The sequence below is a fragment of the Sceloporus undulatus genome, chromosome 2, assembly GCF_019175285.1.
Source record: "Sceloporus undulatus isolate JIND9_A2432 ecotype Alabama chromosome 2, SceUnd_v1.1, whole genome shotgun sequence".
Lineage (NCBI taxonomy): Eukaryota > Metazoa > Chordata > Lepidosauria > Squamata > Phrynosomatidae > Sceloporus > Sceloporus undulatus.
Genome location: NC_056523.1, coordinates 107628546 through 107652318, shown reverse-complemented (window position 1 = coordinate 107652318; position 23773 = coordinate 107628546). Strand labels below are relative to the sequence as shown.

Genomic DNA, 23773 nt, shown 5'->3' with positions numbered 1-23773 from the left:
TAATTATAATAATAATAAATACCTGTGTTGGTTCTGTACAGAAAAAAACAACTTTATCACTTGAAACCAATATGGCCTTTGTGGTAGCTAGGAGTATCTTTTACTACCTTAAGTTACAATGGTTTCTGAACAAGGATAGTTCAGTCAAAGGCTTATTCTGATTGAATACTATAATGTATTGTAGGTGGGCTACCCTTGAAATACACCCAGAAACTTCAGCTAGTGTGGAACATAGAGATTAGAAATGTATCCAGCACAACCAGATGGAATCATATCATTTCATTTCTGAAGGAACTGCTCTAGCTACCTGTCATTTTCTGATGCCATTTGAGATGCTTGTGCTTGGCTTTAAAGACCTAAATGGCTTGGGAACCAAGCATCTAGAGCAGGGGTAGGCAATCTTTTTGAGCCGGGGGCCGGGTTGCTGTCCCTCAGACAACTGAGGGGCCGAACCCAAAAAATAAATAATTTAATAATTTTTAAAAAATTAAATATATAAATAAACCAGGAAAATTTAGGACAAAATTTTCAAATGGAAGACACTTTTTTAAAAAAAATGGAGGACACATGAAAAAAATTGCTGATTTTTTTAAAAATGTTAATATAAATGCATGTTTCTGAGGCTTCTATAGACAATTGCCCCCCAAAGGCCCCGGCGGCAATCGACGGCAGGACCGGGCTGGGGCCGGTCCCAAGGCCTCGCCGGGCCGCATCTGGCCTGCGGGCCGCAGGTTGCCTACCCCTGATCTAGAGGAACATGTCTCTCCATATCATCCCTCAGTTCTCCACTACAGTTTTCCTCTGCCTTCTGGAACTCTCCCTGGAAGCCAAGATGATGAAACTGAGGCTGTTGTACTTTGGTCACATCATGGGAAGGCATGACTCCCCAGTAAAGATAATAATGCTAGGGAAGATAGAAGGCAGTCGAAAGAGAGGAAGACCACATGCTAGATGGCTAGACTGAAACAGGGAGGCCAAAGGCCCGAATCTACAAGACCTAAACAGAGCAATGGAAGATAAGGAGTCTTTAACAACAAACAGAGCAGTGGAGGATAGGGGAAAGCTAACAACAACTAGCCTTAGAGAGGTTATCGGTGCCTCTTGCTGCTATGCATTGCTGAGTGGTTGAGTCTGGATTGAGTCCACAGCACTACCTTTGTCTTGATGATGATGCCTAAATACTTTCAGTTTTACAGAACCTATTGTACTAGCCAAAGATCATGATAAATAAGACCAGAATGCAAACATTTTGCTAACCCTATACCTAGCCAGGTCCTTGTGTTGTGTATACTAGATGAAATCACAGACCACTGTAAAGAATGCCAGACTCTGGCTCACATACCTTTCTTGACTTTTAACAAAGAAGATTGCTTTAGGACAGTGATTCCCAAACTTTGGTCCTCCAAGGTGCTTTGGACTTCAGCTCCCAGAAGCCCCAGCCAGCTTGGCCAATGTTCAGGAATTCTGGGAGCTGAAATCCAACAATCTAAATCACCAATGCTTGGGAACTACTGCATTAGGATTTCAGGGGTTGCACGTTATTGAAGAATATAAAAGTGAGTTTGAGTGCTATGTGGAAAATTTTGCAGAGGTTGCTTTATATTTTATGCAAAATAGCTTGAGCAATTTTTCCAAAATAGTGGTTCCCTTTCCCTGTCTTGAGCATTTAACCATTACTAGATAGTCACTAAATTTCTGAATCCTCATTTTCTTCTGCCTTATATAGCAATGTTAGTATTTTCAAGGCTCACATTGAGAAATCTTGTCTAAACATTAATTAACCATTTCACTACTTGTGGCACTGATGTTTCCCTAGAACTGAAGCCCTGGTGGTACAGTGGTTAAATGCCAGTACTGCAACCATTCACTCACAAACCACAAGGTTTTGAGTTCAGTCCCAGCCAGAGTTGACCCAGACTTGCATCCACCCAAGGTCGCTAAAATGAGTACCCAGCTTGTTGGGGGCAATTAGCTTATAGTTGTAAACTGCTTAGAGATTGTTTAGTGCAGCGTGAAGTGGTATATAAATGAGGCTGTCATTGCCATTGTTATTGCTACTGTTTCAAAGGTGTACCAGTGTGAATTAATAGGCAGAGTAAAAAAACAATAGGCAGGAATTGACTGCACTTGGTAGACAAATTCTGGTTTTGATTCCTGGTCCATTTGCAAGGTTCAGTGGTGATCGCCACTCAGCCAGCAGAAATATAGCTTCATCTCATCTGGGCGGAATCAGAATAGGTGCGGTTCATGGGAATACAGCAGTCTAGGACTTATGCTGTCCTTGCTATTTTTTGTCATTGCCTATATTTATAGCCAAGGCATTTTGCTGGCTGAGCAGAACAGCAAACAATACCTTCCCTCTTATTCACTTAAGTCAAGATTTACAGTAGCCAAATAATACAAAGACACAAGGGTAAGAAATATACAATAGCTATGAATACATTGATGGTTTTTTTCCATGTACAAGTTTTATATTAAATGTATTCATTGTATTTCTTTATCCTATAATCTTTGTATTGTCTCATTTGGGGTCAGTAGTGCCCTTGGTTATAGTTTTCCCTGCATAGTACAAAAGCCAGCCAAGGTTTTTTGGCATGTGAGGTCAAAACTTCACAAACCTCTCTCCCTTTGCCCATATGGAAAAAAAGCAATAATAGGAAAGTAGATAACTAAGAATTTGCTGTTGTTTTGAGACCAAAAATCTATTGCCTAAAGTACATCCAGTCTTTAGAAGAGAACTACAAGTTGTGAAGAACAAAGAGGAATATCCTCCTTAGACTCTGGTTCAATTTTCCTTGGGCACTGGTGTCATTCCATTGAGCACTTTTCTCTTCTGGCAGGGTTAATAAACTGCATATTTTAATAACATTGGGGACAGGGATAAATTGAACTGCACTTTACAAAGAGGGATGGAAGAACTTGTTATGAATCCAATATTTATTGCTCCAAAGCACCATGCCCTTCTACCATGTCATGACAGACAAATCTTTGACTAGTGGAGCTTTTCCAAATATCTAGATGTAGAAATGGGGACTCCTTTAGCTGTTCAAGTTTTGCCTGTCAAACAACTGCTCAAGATATTGGAGTTCTGTCTTTTTTAAAAAATAGCAACCATAAATGTAGAGAAACAATTGTCAAAGTAGATCAAAAACTCTATTTTAATTACTGAGATAGGTAATAAAAATAAGCATGTGAGGAAGAGAGAATCTAGTAGGCTCAATGCCTCCATTGTCATTCTTGTCACTTCAAGAGGGACAGTTTGTGAGAGACAGTCTCCTCTGGGTATGAATAAAAAGAGGAAAAGACAAGGGAATTTTGTAGTGACTGTAAGGTTAACTAGTTTATGTCCCTTTTGCACTACACAATTATAGCTCTGTGATTCCACTATAATCGACATGACTGCATCCTATGGGATCCTAGGATTAGCAGTGTGTTTGTGTGTGTGTCTTCAAGTCACCTATTGACTTAATAATCCTATGAATTTCATTGGGTTTTCGTAGGCAGAGAATATTCAAGAGGTGATTTTTGCTAGTTTCTTCCTTTGAAATATAACCTAAAGCAACTAGTATTCATTAGATATCTCCCATCAAAATATTAACTAGGGCTGAACCTGCTTAGCCTCCAAGATCAGATGGGTATTCAGTCCCTCTGACCAAACTGCAAACCCCAGGATTCCATGTCAGTTATACTGGAATCATAAAACTATAATTGTGTGGTTTGGAAGGACCCCTAGACTGCAGCCCATTTCTTCAGCTGACAACCCCAGTAACCAGGTTCACAATTGCAAGAAGAGCATATATGAACAGAGGAGGCTCTTCTCTCTTCAGTCTGTCACTTTATGCATATATGGAATGATGTCAGGAGTAGGGTGAGGGTTGGATAGGTATCCTCATTGGGTTACTTTTGCTATATTATGGAACACCTGAACAGGACTTATTAATCACTGCTGCCTATATATTTTGTAACAGAAAAGTGGCTTAGTGAATGGAATGTGAAGATCATTCTCTTGCAGAGTGTTTGAAATACATCAATTTGTTGTTATACTCTCCTAGTAACACTCTCCTTGCATGTCTTCATTCAGATGGACGAGATCAAAGCAAAAGACAGAACCATCTTTTCTTTGGAGAAAGAGCTGGAGACCCTGACAGGTTATGTTCAGAAGCTTCAGCTGCAGAAGGAGGCTTTGGATGAACAGCTCTTCCTAGTGAAAGAGGCCGAATGTAACATGAGCAGTCCCAAGAGGGAGATCCCAGGCAGAGCAGGCGATGGCTCTGAACACTGCAGCAGTCCTGTAAGAAGGTTTTTTATATTTCATCACAACCAGAAGCACTGGGGCTTTGCTTGGTTTCACTTTGCCCACTTATTGCATCATGCCCCTGCCTTCTAGAAAGAAAACATTAATCTGTGGTGTATTAAATGCACCCTCTTGTGGTGGTCATAAGGCTGCACTTTAGTATGGACACTAATGACAGCTATTCAGAACAAGAAACAGTAGTAATAATCAATTGGAGATAAAGAATAATGCCCAGGTGATTCCTAAAGCATTCTATTTCACCCAAAAATGAACAATACAACAAAGTAGATGTTGACGCACACACCAGGGTTCAAAGAGTTCGTTTCATTTCTTCTGATATGCTGGAAGGTTGCAAGTTATTTCTGGCCATTTTTAGAGCTATTTTTTATTCTTTCAAGGTGCAATGGGAGCCTGAAACAGTATTTAGGGGGAGAATGAGCTGCCAAGGGCCATATGTGGTGGGCTGCACTATTTCCACCACTGCAGCAACTGGCATGGCTATAACAGCTTGGAAAAGTTATTCTTTTGGACTATAACTCCCAGAGAATCCCAACTACCCTGAACCAGCATGCTGGTGACCAGGACGTCTGATAGATTCTGGGAGTTGTCACCCAAAACAGTAACATTTCCCTAAGTTTTTTTATTTAAAAGGTAACCAAAACAGCCATCTGAGGAGCAACGGAATGAGAATTATGCATACATTGGCAAGTACTCTGCATTTAAAACTTCAGTTAAAAAAAAGATTTCCATGTTTTCTTCTAATGATTTAAAGGATTTATTTACAGGATCTACGCAGAAACCAGAAAAGGATGGCCGAACTCAATGCCACTATACGGAAGCTTGAGGACAGGAACACACTGCTTGTAGATGAACGTAATGAACTGGTGGGTTCACTGAGCTGTTTAGCAACTGGGTTTGAGAAGCTATTGCAAAGAACAAAAAGACTTCATATGGGATGTGGCTGTTTTGTTTTAAGTTATGTATTTAAGTTATTTTAATACTACCTCTCAGTAAAACTTCCAGGGGAGCATACAAGAGAGTAATATCATACATTATATAATACTGGTGGTAACTCCAGTATTAGTTCCAGTCTATTATTTTCACTTAAAAAGTAGGTAGTGGGTGTTCTCTTACTACATTCAGGTGGTAGGTGTCTAAACCAACCCAATGCTAACTCCACTTTTTTTGTATTATATAACAGCCCCTTCACACTGCATCATAGCACAATGATTCCACCTGGACTACCATAGGTCCACCCTGTGGAATCCTGGGATTTGCAGTTTAGGGAAGGGTATTTAGAATTCTCAGCCAGAGAGCTCCAGTGTCTTTTGGAAAAGCAACCCCCTTCTCATCAGAAGCTAAAAGCTAGCTTTAGACTGACATATCACAACATGTTATGTTTGTTACTTGGAGGTTTTTTTCACAATTGTTGAGAGAGCTAGAGAAAGACATTTGTTCATGAGACAATTGGAAGTAGTTTGAGAGAAGCATCTTATGCCATGGTGTACACATCACTATTTCTTTCCCCCCATTGTTGCCTCTGATCAAATTACATTTTCACATGTTTTTGAATCCATTTGAAACATTTAGAACCTGTATGCCAGAAGCAACGCTGAGGTGATCATATAAACCGTTCTTTCCCAATTTAGTGCTCTCCACAAAATGTTTCCTTGATATGATAAGATTTGTAGGCGATTACAACTCCTACAATTTCCAGGCAACTATTATCTAGGCTATTTGGGATTGATGGGGCTTGTAGTCCAACATGTGGAGGGTACAGGGCTGGGGAAAAATGATATATAGCATAAAGAGTGAGCCCTCTTTCAAAACACCTTCACTTCTCCAAACTCAGACACCACTCTGCACCCAAAACAAACCGTAGTGTCTGACTGCAGCCAAAGAAAAACTGAAATTATTACAGTTTCCATCATTTTCCTAAATAAGGCTAGAATTTCCTCAGGTAATAAGCACCAACATGGGAAATTACACTGTTGAAGAGAGAGATATCAATTATGAATTATCAATATCAACATATCAGTTATGAATTGTTACTGTTGTTGTTGCAGTTGAAACGTGTTCGTGAAGCTGAAAAACAATGCAAACCTCTCCTGGAAAGAAATAAGTGCCTCTCCAAGAGAAATGATGAACTCATGCAGTCCTTGCAGCGCATGGAGGACAAACTCAAAGCAATCACAAAGGAAAACCTAGAACTGGTTTGTATTACAAATCTGGAACAGTTCTACACATATACAGCAGTGCAAATAAGGTTTTCTCTGTGAGATTTCTTTCACTGAATTACTGGGTTTTAAACATGGTCCAGTTTTATTGGGTTAACTTTTTTTCCTATTGAAAACTGAATTTGCACTTATAAAGGAAACAGGGATAATATCAGTAGGTTAATGCAGTCAAATCCAGGCTAAGTTTTGGAAAGGGTCTTATGCGCTTTTGCACACAACCAGTCTGACCTGTGAGACTCCTAATGTGTTCACATTAACCTGCACACCTAAGGCTGAAGTCCTGTACACACTTACCCAACCCACTTCAGAGATCCACACCAGAAAATTTAATGTTTGGCAGCAATCTATTCCATTCATAACATATTCCCAAGAGGTTCAAGCAGGTTCCCAAACACAGATCAGACTAGCTTTAGCAAAGTTGCTGTATCATGTGCCTTCAGATGATGTGTCTTGGGGCATTTTGTTCAGTTCATGGAAATGTCACCTATCTAAGTTCTAGTCCAGCTATTGGTGAGCCTTCTAATTTCCTACTCATGGTGATATGAAATATTAAAGGAAATTACATACGACCTTGGTATCATTGCCTAACAACGTGTAGAAATATGCATGTGATTTTTCCAGTTCCCACTTATGGTTTACACCCATGAACAATCAACATTGTAATTTTCTCTATCTATAGAATCACTCCCTTGCCACTAGTAAACAATATTTGAACCAGCCCTAATGAAAGCTATCTCAGGCCCATTACAGACTGCCCAAAAGGGGCGGTCTCGGGCTGCTGCCGGTTGCAGTGCGGAGGAGTCGCAGCAGCCAAACCGCGCGACTCCTCTGCGCTGCAAAGAAGGAGTGCGAAAATCGCGCTCCTTCCGGCAACCCGGAAGAGACGCCGCAAGTGCCAAAGCATGCACTCACGACGTCACTTCCGGGCCGCAACGTGCAGACGCAGAGCGTCCGTTATGTCAAAATGGCTGCGGCCGTGTGGAACGGCCGCCGCCATTTATTACAGACTCTGTCCGTAACAGGGTAAGGGGCGTCTGGAAGAGACGCCCCTTTTTCAAAATGGGGCGTCCTAAGGACGTCCCTTATGGTGGTATGTAATGCGCCTCAGTTTTTTAAAGGTATATGCTTTACTTGACTCACACTCCCAGTTTTTCGTTGGCTGTGTCCACACATCACAGTAAGCCATGATTTAGCATGATGTGCACAAGCAGAAAGAACCACAGTAAGGTCATATCTTCCTATTCCTCTTTTGTGGTTGAGAGGAAGACATTGGCCTGATCCAGACCAGTGCTTTGTGCCAGCCTGGACATGCAGTAGAATTGCCCGGGGGTGGAGCGACCACATGCGCCACATCCCTACTATGTGGCAGCAGCGTAACAATGGTGGCGCCCTGTGTACATGGGTGCCGCCATTGTGATGTAAGCACCATGCGGCATCCACACAGTGCCGTGTGTCGCTTACATTGTGAGTGCGCCAATGGAGCACTTGCGACATCACTGCAGTGTCGCACAAAGAACTCGGAAATTCCGGATTCTTTTTGCTCTGCAGTGGAGGCATGCTGTTTGGGGGCGGCGCCGTCCCTGAGGAGCAAAAACAGGTGCCAGCAGACTGCCGTTTCTTAGCAATCTGTCCCATGCCATTATTAGCATTTATTTTCTGTGAATCTCAGCTTCTATGAATCTCAGCTTGTCTTGTTCCTGGACCAAGGATTGTGATGTAGCCATAACCATGAGCAGCTTCAAAACAAACTGAATATAAAATGTGGGTTATGACATTGAAATGTTTAAACCAACCAAAGATAAAGCACAACATGGTTCCAGTGGATTCAGGAAAACTGGAATTAAAGATGCTGAGGAACTGCTTTTGACTGTACTAGAGGGGGAGAGTAGGAGTGAGTCACAGAAGCCCAAGGCTTGCTGTCACTTCTTTCAGCTCATGATTGTTTTGATAAACTATTATTCAACCTGACATACAGACCAAACCATTGGTTTTGTGGAAAAATTAAGTTGCAAAAAAGAGTAATGTTTAGAATAAAATAACTCGGACAGATTTTCTCCAAAGCATTTCTCACTGTGCTCTGCTCTTTTTCTTTTTCTTTTTTTAAAGATGATTTGAACATTATATTTAGATAGATTCAGTTCATCCCAATGTCCAAGTGAATGGGTTGGGGTTAATTTGCACTACTTCATGCAAGTAGAACTGGATGTATAATTCTCCAGAGATTAAAAGTAAACTGTTTTAACTTGAATCAGTTTACAAGACAATTGACAAACCAATTGTAACTGGTTTGAGTGTTGGACTACAGCCCTGGAAACTAGGGTTCAAATCCCAGCTCAGACATGGAAACACAGTGGGTGACCATGGGGCAAGTCACAATCTCTCAGCAGAGTAGACTACCTCTGAACAATTCTTCCCAAGAAAACCCAATGATAGTTTTATGTTAGCATCACCATTCACCTTAGGCTCATTATTTTACATATATATTGTTGTGGCAAGGCACACAGCAACAGTATATACAGTATGTAAAAATAGATTTAAAGAGACCTGAATTTAATTAAAAACTAATTCTCTAATAAATTCCTCCCTTATTATTACCAGATAAAATCCCCCACTCATGCTTGTTAGTTATTACATTTGTCCATACATATAAATGAACCTTAAATATATTAAATTGATTTTCTTAATATGATATTGACTATGATCGTATTGTCTGTAGAACACCTTTTCACAATGTCAATATAGCATTTAGCAGTTTCCTACCAAATTAGGGTGGCACACAACAACATCAGTGTGATGGGAACTCCTATTGAGGTTTCAACTCATGGGCTTCTATCGCTCACCTTGCCCTTATACCCTCATGATTCGCCCCCTGAATCTCATATGTGGGCCTTAAGAAGTTTACTGTACAGGGCGTGAGGCTGTGTTGATCATTTGTTTCATTGTGATAAAGTGTGATCCATTTTCCTTGTTAACTGTTAAATTGAAACATCCAGACTGAGATACAGAAGATAAAAATTAGTAAAGATTAATTGTAAGAGACAAAAGTTGTTATCCTGGTTCTTAACACAGTACATGGAAGTATCTCAGTTTCAAATAAAAAACAATTCTCCCTGAACTTTTTCCACATTCTCACCTCCCCAAAAACCCTGTTCAGATATTCTCTATTTTCTTCCTCCCAACAGGTCCTGGCTCTATCTCTAACTAGCCCTATCTGTTTGACTAGCCTCTAGGGCCCAGAAAATATGGGCCAAATGAAGCTGCTTCTGGCCACTTTGGTGCATGGCATTCAAATGACACACACCTCCAACATGGCCCAAAGCCGTGCTCCAGTCCTTTGGACCAGAGCAAAAAGGAGCAGGGATAATCTGGCTCCTGCCCTTGTTGTTCTGCTGCCATGGTCTGGTTTGGGAGCAGGCTGTGTGATCTGCTTGCAGCTGAAGCAGACTCAGGCCACTCTTTCCCGTGCATCTGCTCCAGCCCTTAACCTGTGGTCTGCAGACCCATGAGGAATGCAATGCCCTCACAGGGGGTTTGTGAGGTCTGGGAGGCTTATTCGCCCTCCCTGCCTCTTTCTCCTATGGCTGGGGTGCAGCGGGGGCAATGCACCCAGGAAGATGTCCTGGGGGAGCAGGGGGGAGCAAAGCCCCCTCTCTCCCTTCTCTGTCAACCATCACTGCTGCTACCACCATGTTTCCTAGGAGACTTGCTTGACTTCTGTGCCTCTTTCTTCTGGGTCTGGAGTTCACCTAGAGCAAAAGGCAACCCAGCTATCCCAAGTCAAGGTGTATGGTAAGGGCAGCATTTGATGCACTTTAGGATTAAGTCTTGGGAGTCTGGTTTGAGAGTTGCACTACAACTCTGGTGAGCAGGGTTTGAATCCCAGCTCAGACATGAAATCTACTGGGATTAACATGTCACACTCTCTTAGCCTCAGAGGATGGCAATGGCAAACCCCTTCTCAAGAAACTTGTCAAGAAAACCCCCTGATAGGTTTGCCTTAGGGTAACCATAAGTTGGAAATGTCTTGAAGGCACACAACGACGACAACAACTTGAGGGCTGCAGCAACAAAAGATATTTCAAGTGGGTCCCTGGTAAAGAAAAGGTTAAGAACCACTGATCTAGGCTATATTCTTTGTCCACCTCAAGTCCCCTTCCAACAATCAGTGTATACTTCCCACCATTCTAGGCAGAGATGTTTATTGTTAATTCCATCAACGTTATAGCAAGATACAATTTATAAACTCACCCAACTCTTGCATTCGTAATGATTTGACACTTAAAACAAGAGCCAAAAGTCAAAAAGTAAAATCACTGAAATAGTTACTACAACCAGGGAGAGAATAAAAGCAGAAAATGTTACCAAAATCCATGTTTTAAAAGAGCAATGATGATAATATTGGTATTTCATTTTTGCTATATAGAAAGAAAAAATGACATCACATCCTCCTCTTAAGAAATTAAAATCTCTCAACGACCTGGATCAAGCAAATGAAGAGCAAGAAACTGAATTTTTGAAACTTCAGGTTATAGAACAACAGAATATAATTGATGAGCTGACACGGGTAGGTTGTAGTCCCCAAGAAATTAGTAAAGTAAAAAAGGATATTATAAAAGCCTTCCTCGTTTTTTGTTTGTTTGTTGTTTTTTAAAGCAAGATTAAAAATAATTAGAGGAGTACACTTCTACATCCTGCTCCTAATTTATTTTCCACCTTCACCCAGCATTTAAAGACCATGAGATGCTCAGAAATTCTCTGGGACAGTATTTTCACCCCTTCCTTCCACTGGAATGTCCCATAATTTATAACAGTGGTGGGCAACACGCACCTGTCCAGATGTTATTGGACTACAGCCCTAGCTTGCACAGTAATGGTGCAGGATGTTGGGACAGGCAGTTCAGGACCAATTGGGGAACCACATATTCCCCACATCTGCTCTTCCTGCAAGTTATCACCTCTTTTCAAAGGTGGAATAGGATGGGAAAGAGTTCAGAAAACAGACACAGGTGTACTTACAAGACCATTCACACACAAACAGTTTTACCTCCTTGGACCTCAGAAGGCCACACCTGGGGAGTAAAATGTGATTTTTCAGTCTATAGCAAATCAGAAGGGGAACCAATCTTCTTTAAATCTCCAGCCATGTCCTCTTGGAAACTGCTGGGTGGTTGCAAAAATGGGGGCTCTCCCATTTTAGGCTGATTTTAGTTTTAGCTGTGGGGAGCCAGATGGGCCTGGGGATGCATTGTGGGTCTTGCTGGTCAACTGCAGTGCATAAGCAAAATGGTGCCCAGCTGTAGAACTTTGATGTTCCTTATTTCTGCTGAAAATTAGAAAGTAGGTCAAGACTGGAGAATGTCTGGCAGCCCAAGGATCCCATTCAGTTCCAGGTATGTTCTTGAAGACTGCATTCCCACAGTTAGTGAGGCTAAAGATAGAAGGATGGAATCAAAAATACAGTTGGTTCTCCACATTCACAGGGGTTAGGGGAATAAGACCCCCATGAATTTGGAAAGTTCATGAATAAGCACGTGAGCCCCTCCCAGGCTCCCCTCCGATACCTGCGTGGGGCCAGGAGAGCCCTTGAAAGCTCATGAATAAGCAAATTCGTGAATGCCAGAGCCACGAATGTCAAGGACCAACTGTATCAGTATAGTTTAGATTGAATTGTTGGTAACATGCCCTTGGAAGGGAAGATCACAAAACACTGGGAAGGGGCTGTGACCACCTAGGTAACCCCAGAACATCAGACTAGGCCTCCAGAAGGGCTGGTTTCAGCCCTGAGACTTGAGGTACTCCACCAGTGATAAGTGCTGATCTTTGATAAAAGTATGCCATAGCCTTTACTTTGAACTTGGTCTTCTCGTATAGGACAGAGAGAAGCTTATTCGGCGGAGGAAGCATAAAAGAAGTTCAAAGCCAATTAAGGTAAATGAAGTACACAACTAACTGGGAGGATCATTTATGTAAGTTGTTTGTACTGCATGTCAGTTCATCCTATTGTCATCTCAGCCTAGTACGTGCAGCCTCCAGCTGTGAGGATGTGGAGCCAAGAGAAAGAAAATAATTTCAGCATCTCCTGAATCTATCCCTCTGCTTGCCAAACTTAGTACAGTTTTGGAGGTCTGGTCCATGGAGATGAGAACTACAAAACTCTTATACAGCTGACCAAGTATATCCCATATGTTTCCCATTTTTGCGATGTCAAGTCCTTGTGTGGGAATAAAAGCATAGTAATAACCAATGTTCCTAAAATTCTCATTGATCAGTCTGTCTGCATGACTCACTTTGTTTGGCAAGTTTTAAGTGCTGAAATCAGTACTTTGCTATCCCAACCTGCTGATTAAGCAGCTCTTGTCATCTTAGGGAAATGATTCATATAATTGTTTTTCTTTGATGTTTTTAAATTAAATTGCAAAGTTTTGAAAACATTAAGAGCTAAATTCAGTTGTTACTCCCACTAGAGTAACCCCACTGAATCAACGAGGCTTGCTTAAATGTTGATTTAACATGTCTCACTCATTCAATATGTTCTGGAACTAACAATTTGCTTTAGCTTCAAGATATTAAAGGAGGCAGCAGAACTCAGTTTAAATAGTAGATTTCATAAGAGACTTTGGTGTTTTTTTCTCTCTCTCTCTCTGTCTCTCTCTCTCTCTCTGTGTGTGTGTGTGTGTGTGTGTGTGTGTCTGTGTCTGTGTGTGTGTCTGTGTGTCTGTGTATGTATGTATGTCTGTCCAAGGTTTAAAGTCTGCTGGAGGGCCCTTCTCTGTATCCCATCAGCTAAGGTAATACACCATGGCAGGATGCAAGAGAAGGCCTTCTCTGCTGTCATACCACAGTTATGGAACAACCTTGGAGGTGCCAATTGGTGCCATTGTTGCTCTCATTCAAAACCCAAGTGAAAACATAGTTCTCACTAGAGCTTTTGGGGCTCTGCAGAAACCTTTGCATATATATGGTTTTGAATAATTTTAAACTATTTTAAATGTTTTAATGCATTTTTAAATTTGTTTTAATATTTTTTGTCTATTAAAAATCAGTGTTATTATTTACAGTGTTTTAAATTTGATAAATTTGCGGTGTCAATCTCCTTTTTAAAAGAGCTAAACAAGGTGCTGAACCTATTTGGGAGATAAACATTTTTTAAGTTCAGAATAAAACTGAAGGCAAATTTACCACCCCGTTGACATGGAACCCACTAGCCCTCACTCGTGTAAAATGCTAACAGGACTCTATAAATAAATCCCAAATCCTACACTTTGTTGGAAGGCAAAGTTGGTTATTTTGATTTTGATGTTGTGCAGTGACTTAAGTAGGATTTCTCCCATGGGCAACAGGAGATCATGAAACTACACTGGACCCTTATCTTACATGGGGGATCTGTTCCGGACACCCACCCACCCCTCGCATAAACCAAAAAACACATATGCTCAAGCCCCATTCAATATAATAGGGCTTGTGCTCACAGCACGGACAAGCGCATGCACCACGGGCACCATTCATTTTTTTGCTGCATGGCTTCAGCATAAGATGAAAGCCATGTACGGTGCACCCATGTATGGTGTGGGCACATGGTATATCTGCCAAAAAAAGAATGGGAGAAGAGATTGTGGTGTAAATCCAGTTGTAGCTCTATATCCAAAATGGACTCACCAGATTCTGGACCCTGTGGACCACAGCACACAGTATTGCCACTGTTGGCTAGTGATGCTCAGCTGCACATGAAATATAGTCAATAAATACATTGAAACAATGTGTTCTAAGATATATTGTAATGGCTGGCTTTGCTCTGTGTCTTAATAGTGGTGGAGGAGTCACATCTGAAGTATTTTGTTTAAGTAACTTTATTTGAAGTAATTTTCCTCAATCTTCAGAGGCATATATTGGATACAGTTTATGGGGGTGATGATGATTCCATGGACTCTGAAACCTCATCCATGGCTTCATTCAGAACAGACCGGACACCAGCAACACCAGATGAAGATCTGGATGAGGTAAGGTCTTTTTCATTCTCCCATAAAGCTTACCTTACTGACTATGGGGGACTGGAATGCATGCAAGAGTTCTGAAAGATTTCCTTTAGTTACTGATTTGAAATATTAAAAGAAATTTTAAACTAAAATATTTGAGATATTTTCCACAAGACATATAGTCTTTTTAAGTCTTCATAAAAGCAAGAAACATTGGCCTGTTACAGACTGCCAAAATAAAGCTGCTTCGGGTCTCTTTGGAGGTATGCTATTTAAATGATGCATGGGTCCTAAGAGTCCGGAGGTCGCACCAAAGCCACATTCCATTCCTAAGCACCGGAGTGCAGCTTTGGTGCAGCTTCCGGATTCTTAGGATGCATGCATCATTTAAATAGCATACCTCCAAAGAGACCCGAAGCAGCTTTATTTCGGCAGTCTGTAACAGGCCATTGTGAGACAGAGAACCTGATGTGCCTTTAATATATGTCAGTACTTACAATGAAAAGATAAACAGCAGATTCATGCCTTCTGCCAAAAATTGTTACAGTCACAAAAGTCACTGTAAAATTTAATAGGTGACAAATTGAAAGACCTAGCCATGTTAGTCCTGAATATAATTTTCCGGCGTATAAGACGACTGGGCGTATAAGACGACCCCCAACTTTTCCAGTTCCAGTCCAGCTTGGAGGTTTCAGCACCTGCCCTATAAGACAACACCCGGCGCATAAGGCGACCCCTAACTTTTTAGAAGATTTTCCTGGGTTAAAAAGTAGTCTTATACGCCAGAAAATACAGTATGTGAAGGGATCTTGTAACATTTTTGAGACTAAGTGTCGTCCAAAACACACTGCAGAAATAATCCAGTTTGAGACTGCTTTAACTGTTCTGGTTTAATGCTAAGGAATTCTGGGGACTGTAGTTTTGTAAGACATTTAGCCTTCTCTGTCAGAGAGCTCCTGTGTAACAATAAACTACAATTCCAAGGATTCCCTAGCACTGAGCCAGGGCAGTTAAAGTGGTCTCATACTGGATTATTTCTGCAGTGTCTCCAGACCTGTGTGAAAGACATTGTAGCAAAAGCTTTCATAGATGTGGTTGCATCTGAAGAAGTAGACCTAGTCTACAAAAACATATGCTACAACTTCTTTCACACAGGTAGTTCATACAGTTAGTCTCAAAGATGCTAAACAATATCCCTGTGCAAAATTTAATGTATTTCTATCAGACGTTGGAAAAGTTAATAGGGCCATGGTCAGGCTGATTTTGTTCTCATCAGCTACCTTTTCCTAATCCTTTGCCTGTGTGCTACTTTGATTTTAAGAAAGAAGTCTGTGGCTTTTTAAAGCACCTTCTTACCACCCAAACTGATAATGCCATGAAACACTAAGCCCATATTTGCATCCTACAGTTCACCTTCTGATTTTTTTAAGGGGTAGGAGTGATTGGATTAGACTCCACAAAAGAACCAAAGCTGAAGTTTTCCTCCCTACCATTAACTTCTCTATTAATGTTACCGAGCTGCTCTTTGCTCATAGAGTGACTAGCAAGAAATAGCACATTTGGGAGAAATGTGCTTCAAAAATACATTGCCTTCGCTTTTTATTCACTACAGTATTATTATTACAGTGGGCCCTTCCCTTACATGGGGGATCTATTCTGGACGGACACACACACCCATTTTAGAGAAAAGCACGTATGCTCAAGCCCCATTGAAAACAATGGGGCGCGTGCATGCGGCACAGTGCAGCACATGTGCCACAGGTGCATGCACCATTGTATTTCCCACGGCATGGCTTTAGTGTAAGCTGAAAGCTACACATGGCACACCCATGTATATTGAGGGCGCATTGTATTATAAAAATCTCTGGCACATGAATCAAATACTTGACCATATTTCTTAATTCTAGTATTCCTAAATTCCTCTAGTATTGCTCAATTCTTAAAAAAAGGAGACTGATAAAAAATTACATGTTTCTAAGTTAAGGGAGAAAAAACAATTCCCTTTTCTTTTTGTCAGATGTTTAATATCCAATATTTATATATGTTGAAATCACACATTGAAAAATAGGACTAGAGGATGGGTGGCAATTCAACTGTTGTTGAACTCCAGTTCACATGAATCCTAGCCAGTCAGACCAGTGGTAAGACATGATGGGAATGAAAGTTCTTGACCACAAAGAGGGTTGATATTTCCTCATCCCACCTGAAAAGAATTTAAGATTTTAAAAATTAGTTAAATAAGGCATAACCCAACCTGCAAGTGTTCTCTGGAGGCCACATATATATTGTTAAATTCATTTTGCCTTCTCTTTATTTGAAGAAGTGTTAAGAAAGCTAAATATACCATATATACTCGTGTATAAGTCAAGAAATTTAGGTCAAAAAAATTGACCCAAAAACCAGCGTTGACCTATACAGAGGTCAATGTGGTCCCAAGCCTCTCCCCAGCTTCCTCTCCCTCCTGGGAAGTGTGACCAATCGCTGTGCAGTTTCTCCCCAGCTGGGCTCTGATCTGAAGTCTGACCCTCGACTTATCCACAGGTCATATAAAAATCCACAATTTTGGCCCCAAAAGTTGGCCTCAACTTATACACAAGGTTGACTTATAGTGGAGTATATATGGTAATTTCATTTTTAAAAATACATTATTGATAGTTGTATTTAGATGTGGTGATTTCTTTTCTTAGTTAGAATTTTGAAAATCTTCTAAACTCTTAAACTTTACATGTAAACAGCATTCTATGGCTTGTCACACAATAAATAGGACCTTAAGGCATTCTTATACATTTCATATTTTTATTACATTCCTCTGATATTCACCTGAATTTTTCCTTCTGTCTCCTATAGAGCTTAGCAGCTGAAGAATCAGAGTTGCGATTTCGACAATTGACTAAGGAGTATCAGGCCCTGCAGAGGGCCTATGCATTACTGCAAGAGCAAACGGGGGGTATCATAGATGCAGAACGAGAAGCAAAGGTTGGTACTTGCCAAAACCAAGAGATCTGTAGTAGAAACACATTTCTCAGACTCTGGGAAGAAAAGTGGGGGGGGGATGTGAGAAGAAACTCATAGCTCAGGAGGAAGTGAAGAGACAGGAAGAGTGTTTTATTGTGTTATATAGAATGCCATTAGCAAACATGGCCCCAAACAAAATGTGACATTGCTCTGTTATAAATAGTGGCCTTGATAACAGAGAGACACTGGCTCAAGTAGTGAGTTTGAGGCAAAGGTTCTGGTTTTGGCAAAGTTGGGAAAAGTCTAGCAAGGTAAGGCAAGGTTACCCAAAAGTCTAGGTTTGGTTAAGACAAAGCAAAGGATGTAAGATTCAAGTAGCACATTGGACAGCTCCATGGGTGCTTAAACTGCTAGAGATGCATAGAAAACATGCTTAAATATTGCTCTCACCCCAGGCATTTCAAGACATAATTGCAGCTCCTTCTCATGAGCTAGCTCTGCCATCAGTGAAATTACCTTCTTCAGTGAACAGACACTGAGCAGAGGAGACTGTGGTTTTACACGGGCCTCTTTCATGAAATACTCAGAGTCAGAGGAAGCCAGAATAACTCCTCTCGACTGGAGAGGATCTGCTACAATGGGCTCCTCTTGCCATTCCACTTCTAAGATACCAGTGGTGTCTGGGCCTGGCTACGTGCAGTTTTTTCTCCCACTTCCTTCAGCTCTCCAGGCTCCAACCCCCGTAATGTCATTAGCAAGAGTGTCAATGTTTTTTTTAAAGATAAACACAAGAATGGGATGGAGAGTGCAGTGTGGATCAAGACAGAGGAGAGAGAAAAAAATGTTTGTGACAAATCAGGGCCTGATCAGGGCAGCCACTCCAAAACAGATGTGAGGATGATAACAAAACGGCAAAGCAAAAGTAGGCATAATGCTCAAGAAATGTTGAAAAGACTGTGAGACGAATTGAACAGTGTAGCAAGGGTTCTTGCCTATTCTTTGAAGAATCTTACCTCTTTGAGCAATATGGCACCATTCTGTGCCTATGTGAGCTAATAATAGATTCTGTAAATCAGTCACAATTTTTTTGGGTAGCAAATGCTACTCATTGCAAGCCTCCCAAGGTATCAGTGTAGATGTAAACACACATCTATTGGAATTGATCCAAAGAGCTTTGCACAGGAAAGAGATTGGCCTGGTAACATTTTGGGGGTCTGAGGGACAACGACAAGCAAAAGTGTTTGTTATCCAAATCTGGCAATAAAATGGCCTAGACAGAAAATCCAACACATGTTTCTCCAGAGAACAAAAAAGAGAAAGAAAAAAAAAGAAACAGTACTAAATAAATAACAAAAATGGCTACCTTCTTATTCCAGTACAAAAAGAACCCACTGTGCATAATATCAGAACACAGTAGAACAAGAACAAGGCGGGATACAAACCGCTGCTTGCGGCGCTCCCCCGCGCGCCGCGCCCCCGCGCAGGAGCCACAGCAGCCAAACCGCGCGACTCCCGCGCGAGCAAAAAGAAGCTCCATTTCGGAGCTTCTTCTTGCGGCGCACTGATGACTCGCGAAGCGCCGCCGGCGCATTCACGACGTCATAGGCGCCGCGACACTTCTGGACGCTATGCACCAGTACGTAAAGATGGTGACGCCCGTGTAGAAGGGGCGCCGCCATCTTGTACGTATAGGATACGTACTAGGGTAGGGGGGTGCGGAAGCACCGCCCCTTCCAACCCTAGTACGATCCTATAGTATATATGGCGGTTTGTATCCCACCATAGAGTTGGAAGAGACCACAAGGGCCATCCAGTCCAACCCCTGCCATGCAGGAAATCACAAACAAGCATCCCCGACAGATGGCCATCCAGCCTCTGCTTGAAGACCTCCAAGGAGAGACTCCACTACACTCCGGGGGAGTTTGTTCCCCTGTCGAACAGCCCTTACTGTTAGGAAGTTCCTCCTAATGTTGAGGTGGAATCTCTGTTCCTGCAGTTTGCATCCATTGCTCGGGTCCTAGTCTCTGGAGCAGCAGAAAACAAGCTTGCTCCCTCCTCAACATGACTCCCTTCAAATTAAACAGGCTATATATCACCTCTTAATCTTCTTTTCATCACAAGCTAACACATCCCCAGCCTAAGTCGTTCCTCGTAGGGCATGGTTCCAGACCTTTCAACATTTTAGTCACTCTCCTTAGACACGCCCAGTTTCTCAAGTGCTTTTTGAATGGTGGTGCCCAGAACTGGACACAATTATCCAGGTGGGGCCTGACCAGAGCAGAATATAGTGGCACTATGACTCCCTTGATCTAGACACTATACTTCTATGATGCAGCCTAAAATCGCATTGGCCTTGTTAGCTGCCACATCGCATGTTGACTCATGTTCAACTTTGTCTACTTGGACTCCTAGATCCTTTCACACGTAGTTTCATTCAGCCAGGTGCCCTCCATCCATACTGTGCTTTTCGTTTTTCCACCCTAAGTACAGTACGTTACATTTCTCCATGTTGAATTTCATTTGTTAGCTATGGCCATTTTTAGTCTGTTCAGGGTCATTTTGTCTTGATCTTGTCCTCTGGGTATTAGCTACTCCCCCTAATTTGGTGTCATCTGCAAATTGATAGTATGCCCCCATTTTGTCTTCCAAGTCATTGAAAAGATGTTGAATAGCACTGGGCCCAGGACAGAGCCTGTGGGACCCACTGGTCACTTCTCTCCAGGATGAAAGGAGCCATTGTTGAGCACCCTTTGGCTTCGGCAGTCAACCAATTACAAATCCATGTAATAGTTGCCTTGTCTAGCCCACATCTTACAGCTTGTTTGCAAGAATTCATGGGGAACTTTGTCAAAGGCCTTACTGAAATCAAGATATACTATATCCACAGCATTCCCTTCATCTACCAAGCTGGTAATTTATCAAAAAAGTGATTAGGTTTGTCTGGCATGACTTCTTTCTCTGAAACCCATCTGACTTTTTGTGATTGTGGCATTGCTTCTAGATGTTCACAGACTCTCTATTTAATTATCTGCTCCAGAATCTTTCCTGGTATGATGTCAGACAACTGGACGATAATTTTGGATTCTCTTTTTTCCCCTTTTTGAAGATGGGGACGTTGCCTCCCTCCAGTCTGCTGGACTTCTCCTGTTCTCCAGGAGTTCTCAAAGATTATTGCCAATGGCTCCGATATTACATTTGCCAGTTCTTTTAATACCCTTGAATGTAGTTCATCTGGTCCTGGAGACTTATATTCATTTAGGTTAAACAGGTATTCCTGTACTATCTCTTTACTTATTCTGTGCTGAAATTCCTCTTTTTTTGTCCTCTGCTCGATTATCCTCAGGTTGAGCACCCTTGCCTTTTCTGAGAAGACTGAGGCAAAGAAGGTGTTGAGTATTCTGCCTTTCTCTGTCCTCTGTTAGCATTTGCCGTCTCTTGCACGCAGTGGCCCACACCGATCCTTCTTCCTTTTGCGTGGACATATCCAAAAAAAGCCCTTTTTGTTGTTCTTAACCTCTCTAGCAAGCCTGAGTTCATTCTCCCATGCAGTTGTTCAGGAATTGCCTAGCCTTTCAGGTGTTATTGAACTGCAGCCCCCAGCATTCCTTAACATTGGCTATGCTGCTAGGACAGCTGGGATCTGCAGTCCAACAACATCTGGAGGGCCATAGGGTTCCAACTCCTGGCCTAGTATTGTTATGTATTTGTTTACACCTAGGGTGAGCAACTGCATGGGAGGCATAATTCCCCCCCCATTCACCTGTAGGCTGGCCCACATGTCCTGCGTGCATCAAAAAATACCCAAATCACCCTCAGCTCACACTTCCTGTCATTTTTGCTGTATGTGTTTTATTTTACAGATTTTTGGGGGTGTTGGGGCCTTCTAGGGGATGATTGAGTCAAAATTGTCATGTTTACCTGTAGTTTTGGCATATTTGGGGCTAGCTTTGGTCCACAATTTTTTATTTTAAAATGGCCAGTTCAGAAACATATGTAAGTATCCAGAGTGATTTCAGGAGGCACAAAGATGAAGGTTGCGGGGCAGAGTGTGGCACAGATGCCTCACAGGCTGCTGTTTTCCCACCCCTGGTTTGTTGTTTGTCAAGTCAACTTCAACTTATGGCAACCCCATGAATGAGAGACCTCCAAGTCATCCTATCATCAACAGCCCCACTCAGGTCTTGCAGACTCAAGACTTCCTCAATAATCTATCTGCAGTGCAGTATTCCTCTTTTTGTACTGCCTTTTTATTTTAGGCCCTCACATCATGTCTGTCTGAGGATGACCCTAAGGTGAACCTATCACAGGGTATTCTGGAGCTAAGAGTATGTCAATCACCCAAGATCATCCAATGGGTTTCTGTGACTGAGTAGGAAATCAAACCCTAATATCCAAAATCGTAGTCAAATGCTCAAATCAGTACACCATGCTGGTGTTCTGCTTTAAAGGTGTTACCTGGTGCTGGGGGTTGGGACTTGTGCCCTCCAAGGGTTGGACTTCCACCACCCGGGGGCAGGGTTTCTGCCTCCCTGGGGGCAGCTGAAGGCCTAGGCAGGAAGGAAGGGAAGAAGAGGAATAGGTATGCACCTATTCCTCCTCTTCCCACCCCCTACCCTGAATGGCTTCATGTGCCAGAGAGGGCACTTATGCCATTGGTTCGCCATCATTGCTCTACAGTAACCTGAAATTCAGGCACTCCAATGTTCACTGAAAAAATAATTAATGAAGGTATGGCCATTATTTTTAACAGGCACAAGAACAGCTCCAAGCTGAAGTCCAGAGGTATAGAGCTAAAATAGAAGACCTGGAAAAAACTCTGGCGCAGAAAGGACAGGTAGGTGTTTTACAAAACTGCTTTCATCCTCACTGACAATACTTATTAGCTTGCACAAAGCAATTGTTAGCAGTAGTGTCACTGGGGGGTGCAGACCACACTGGGTGACACATCAGAAGGGGGGGGTGACACCTCTGTAGAGGGTAGTGATGCCTGGTCCATCCCTAGCCCTTCCTGGGGCCATATGGCTGCTCCCCGGCCCTCTCTGGGGCTTCATGACTGCTCGTGAGGCTGAGTGGCTGCTCTCTGCGGACAAGTAGGGGCATCTCTGGCTGCACAGTGGCATGTCTGGCCATGCACGCTCCCGCACCTCGGCCGAAAATCCACTGGAAGTCCCTCCCCCGGAAGTCCCACCCCCCATGAGCGACTACACTGGTTAACACCAACACTAGGGTTCGTTGTTAGACGTATGTTTGATTATGTAGGAAATGTGTGTTTTGCATACATAATCAATTATTTGAAATGTAGGCTATGAAGAATTATAAATTAAATTGAAAATAGTTACAAAATGTAAACATACATGTCCTTCCTGTGAAATGCACCTACTTTGGATATTTTTTTTCTTACATCATAGCACATAGCATTAACCTGGCAGTGACTATGTAAACCTGAGAAGATGTTGAATCAACATAATAGAAACAATATATTTTTGCTTTCTTAGTCCCTGGAGCTTTCAATCACTGTGATGGTCCAAATTTGTTGTTGCCCTAAATCCCAGTCCTGTGAAGACTGATTTGATTTTCCTGCATAAATATGTTAGTAACACTTAACAGTACTGAGCCTGCATCTACACTACAGAAATAATCTAGTTTAACAGCACTTTAACTACCATGGTTCAGGGCTATGGAATTCAGTGAATTGTAGTTTGTTGTAGCACCAGAACTCTCTGACAGAGAAGGCTAAATGTCTCACAAAACTGCAGTTCCCAGAATTCCATAGCACTGAGCTATTGCAGTTAGAATGAAGTCAAATAGGATTATTTCTGCAATGCAGATACATCCTAAATGTATATCAACATATGAGATGAACAGATGTTTGCCTATTTTGTTGTATGTCAGTAAATACACACAGACATGTATGCATGTATTATTTTAGGCACTTTTATAAACATATCTGTATTTTATGAAACAGGATTCTCACTGGGTAGAAGATAAACAACTTTTTATTAAAAGGAATCAGGAGCTTTTGGATAAGGTATGTTCAAAACTTCCTTGTACCTAATATATATCCGTGTGTAGAATTTGAGGCTCAAAACTAGATATGCTGTATCTTCATCTAGCCCACATTCTCTAATTGCATGATTACAAGCCAATTGTTTCTATGGAAATTCAGAAAATGGCCCAAACCATAAACTATAAAGTCATAGATTTTATAGAAGTTTGTATGTGGAGCACATGAAACACACTGAGTCGTGTCTAAACTTAGTCATGATTAGAGGAGGCCCGCTGGAATCATTAGGACTTCAGTCATGACTACCTTG

The 23773-nt window shown here is 41.8% G+C and overlaps 1 protein-coding gene across 2 annotated transcripts in view; it reads left to right on the top strand.

Moving 5' to 3' along the window:
- JAKMIP2 (janus kinase and microtubule interacting protein 2) overlaps positions 1 to 23773 on the top strand; it is a 145159-nt gene that overhangs the window by 100988 nt on the left and 20398 nt on the right. The window contains exons 4-12 of one of the 2 annotated variants that reach the window (XM_042455227.1): positions 4082 to 4291; positions 5080 to 5178; positions 6361 to 6507; positions 10955 to 11095; positions 12403 to 12459; positions 14409 to 14528; positions 17352 to 17480; positions 22210 to 22293; positions 23425 to 23487. In XM_042455227.1, coding sequence (XP_042311161.1) covers positions 4082 to 4291; positions 5080 to 5178; positions 6361 to 6507; positions 10955 to 11095; positions 12403 to 12459; positions 14409 to 14528; positions 17352 to 17480; positions 22210 to 22293; positions 23425 to 23487 — 1050 coding nt within the window. The remainder of the gene's footprint in view (positions 1 to 4081; positions 4292 to 5079; positions 5179 to 6360; positions 6508 to 10954; positions 11096 to 12402; positions 12460 to 14408; positions 14529 to 17351; positions 17481 to 22209; positions 22294 to 23424; positions 23488 to 23773) is intronic. The other variant, XM_042455228.1, reaches the window with a different exon arrangement.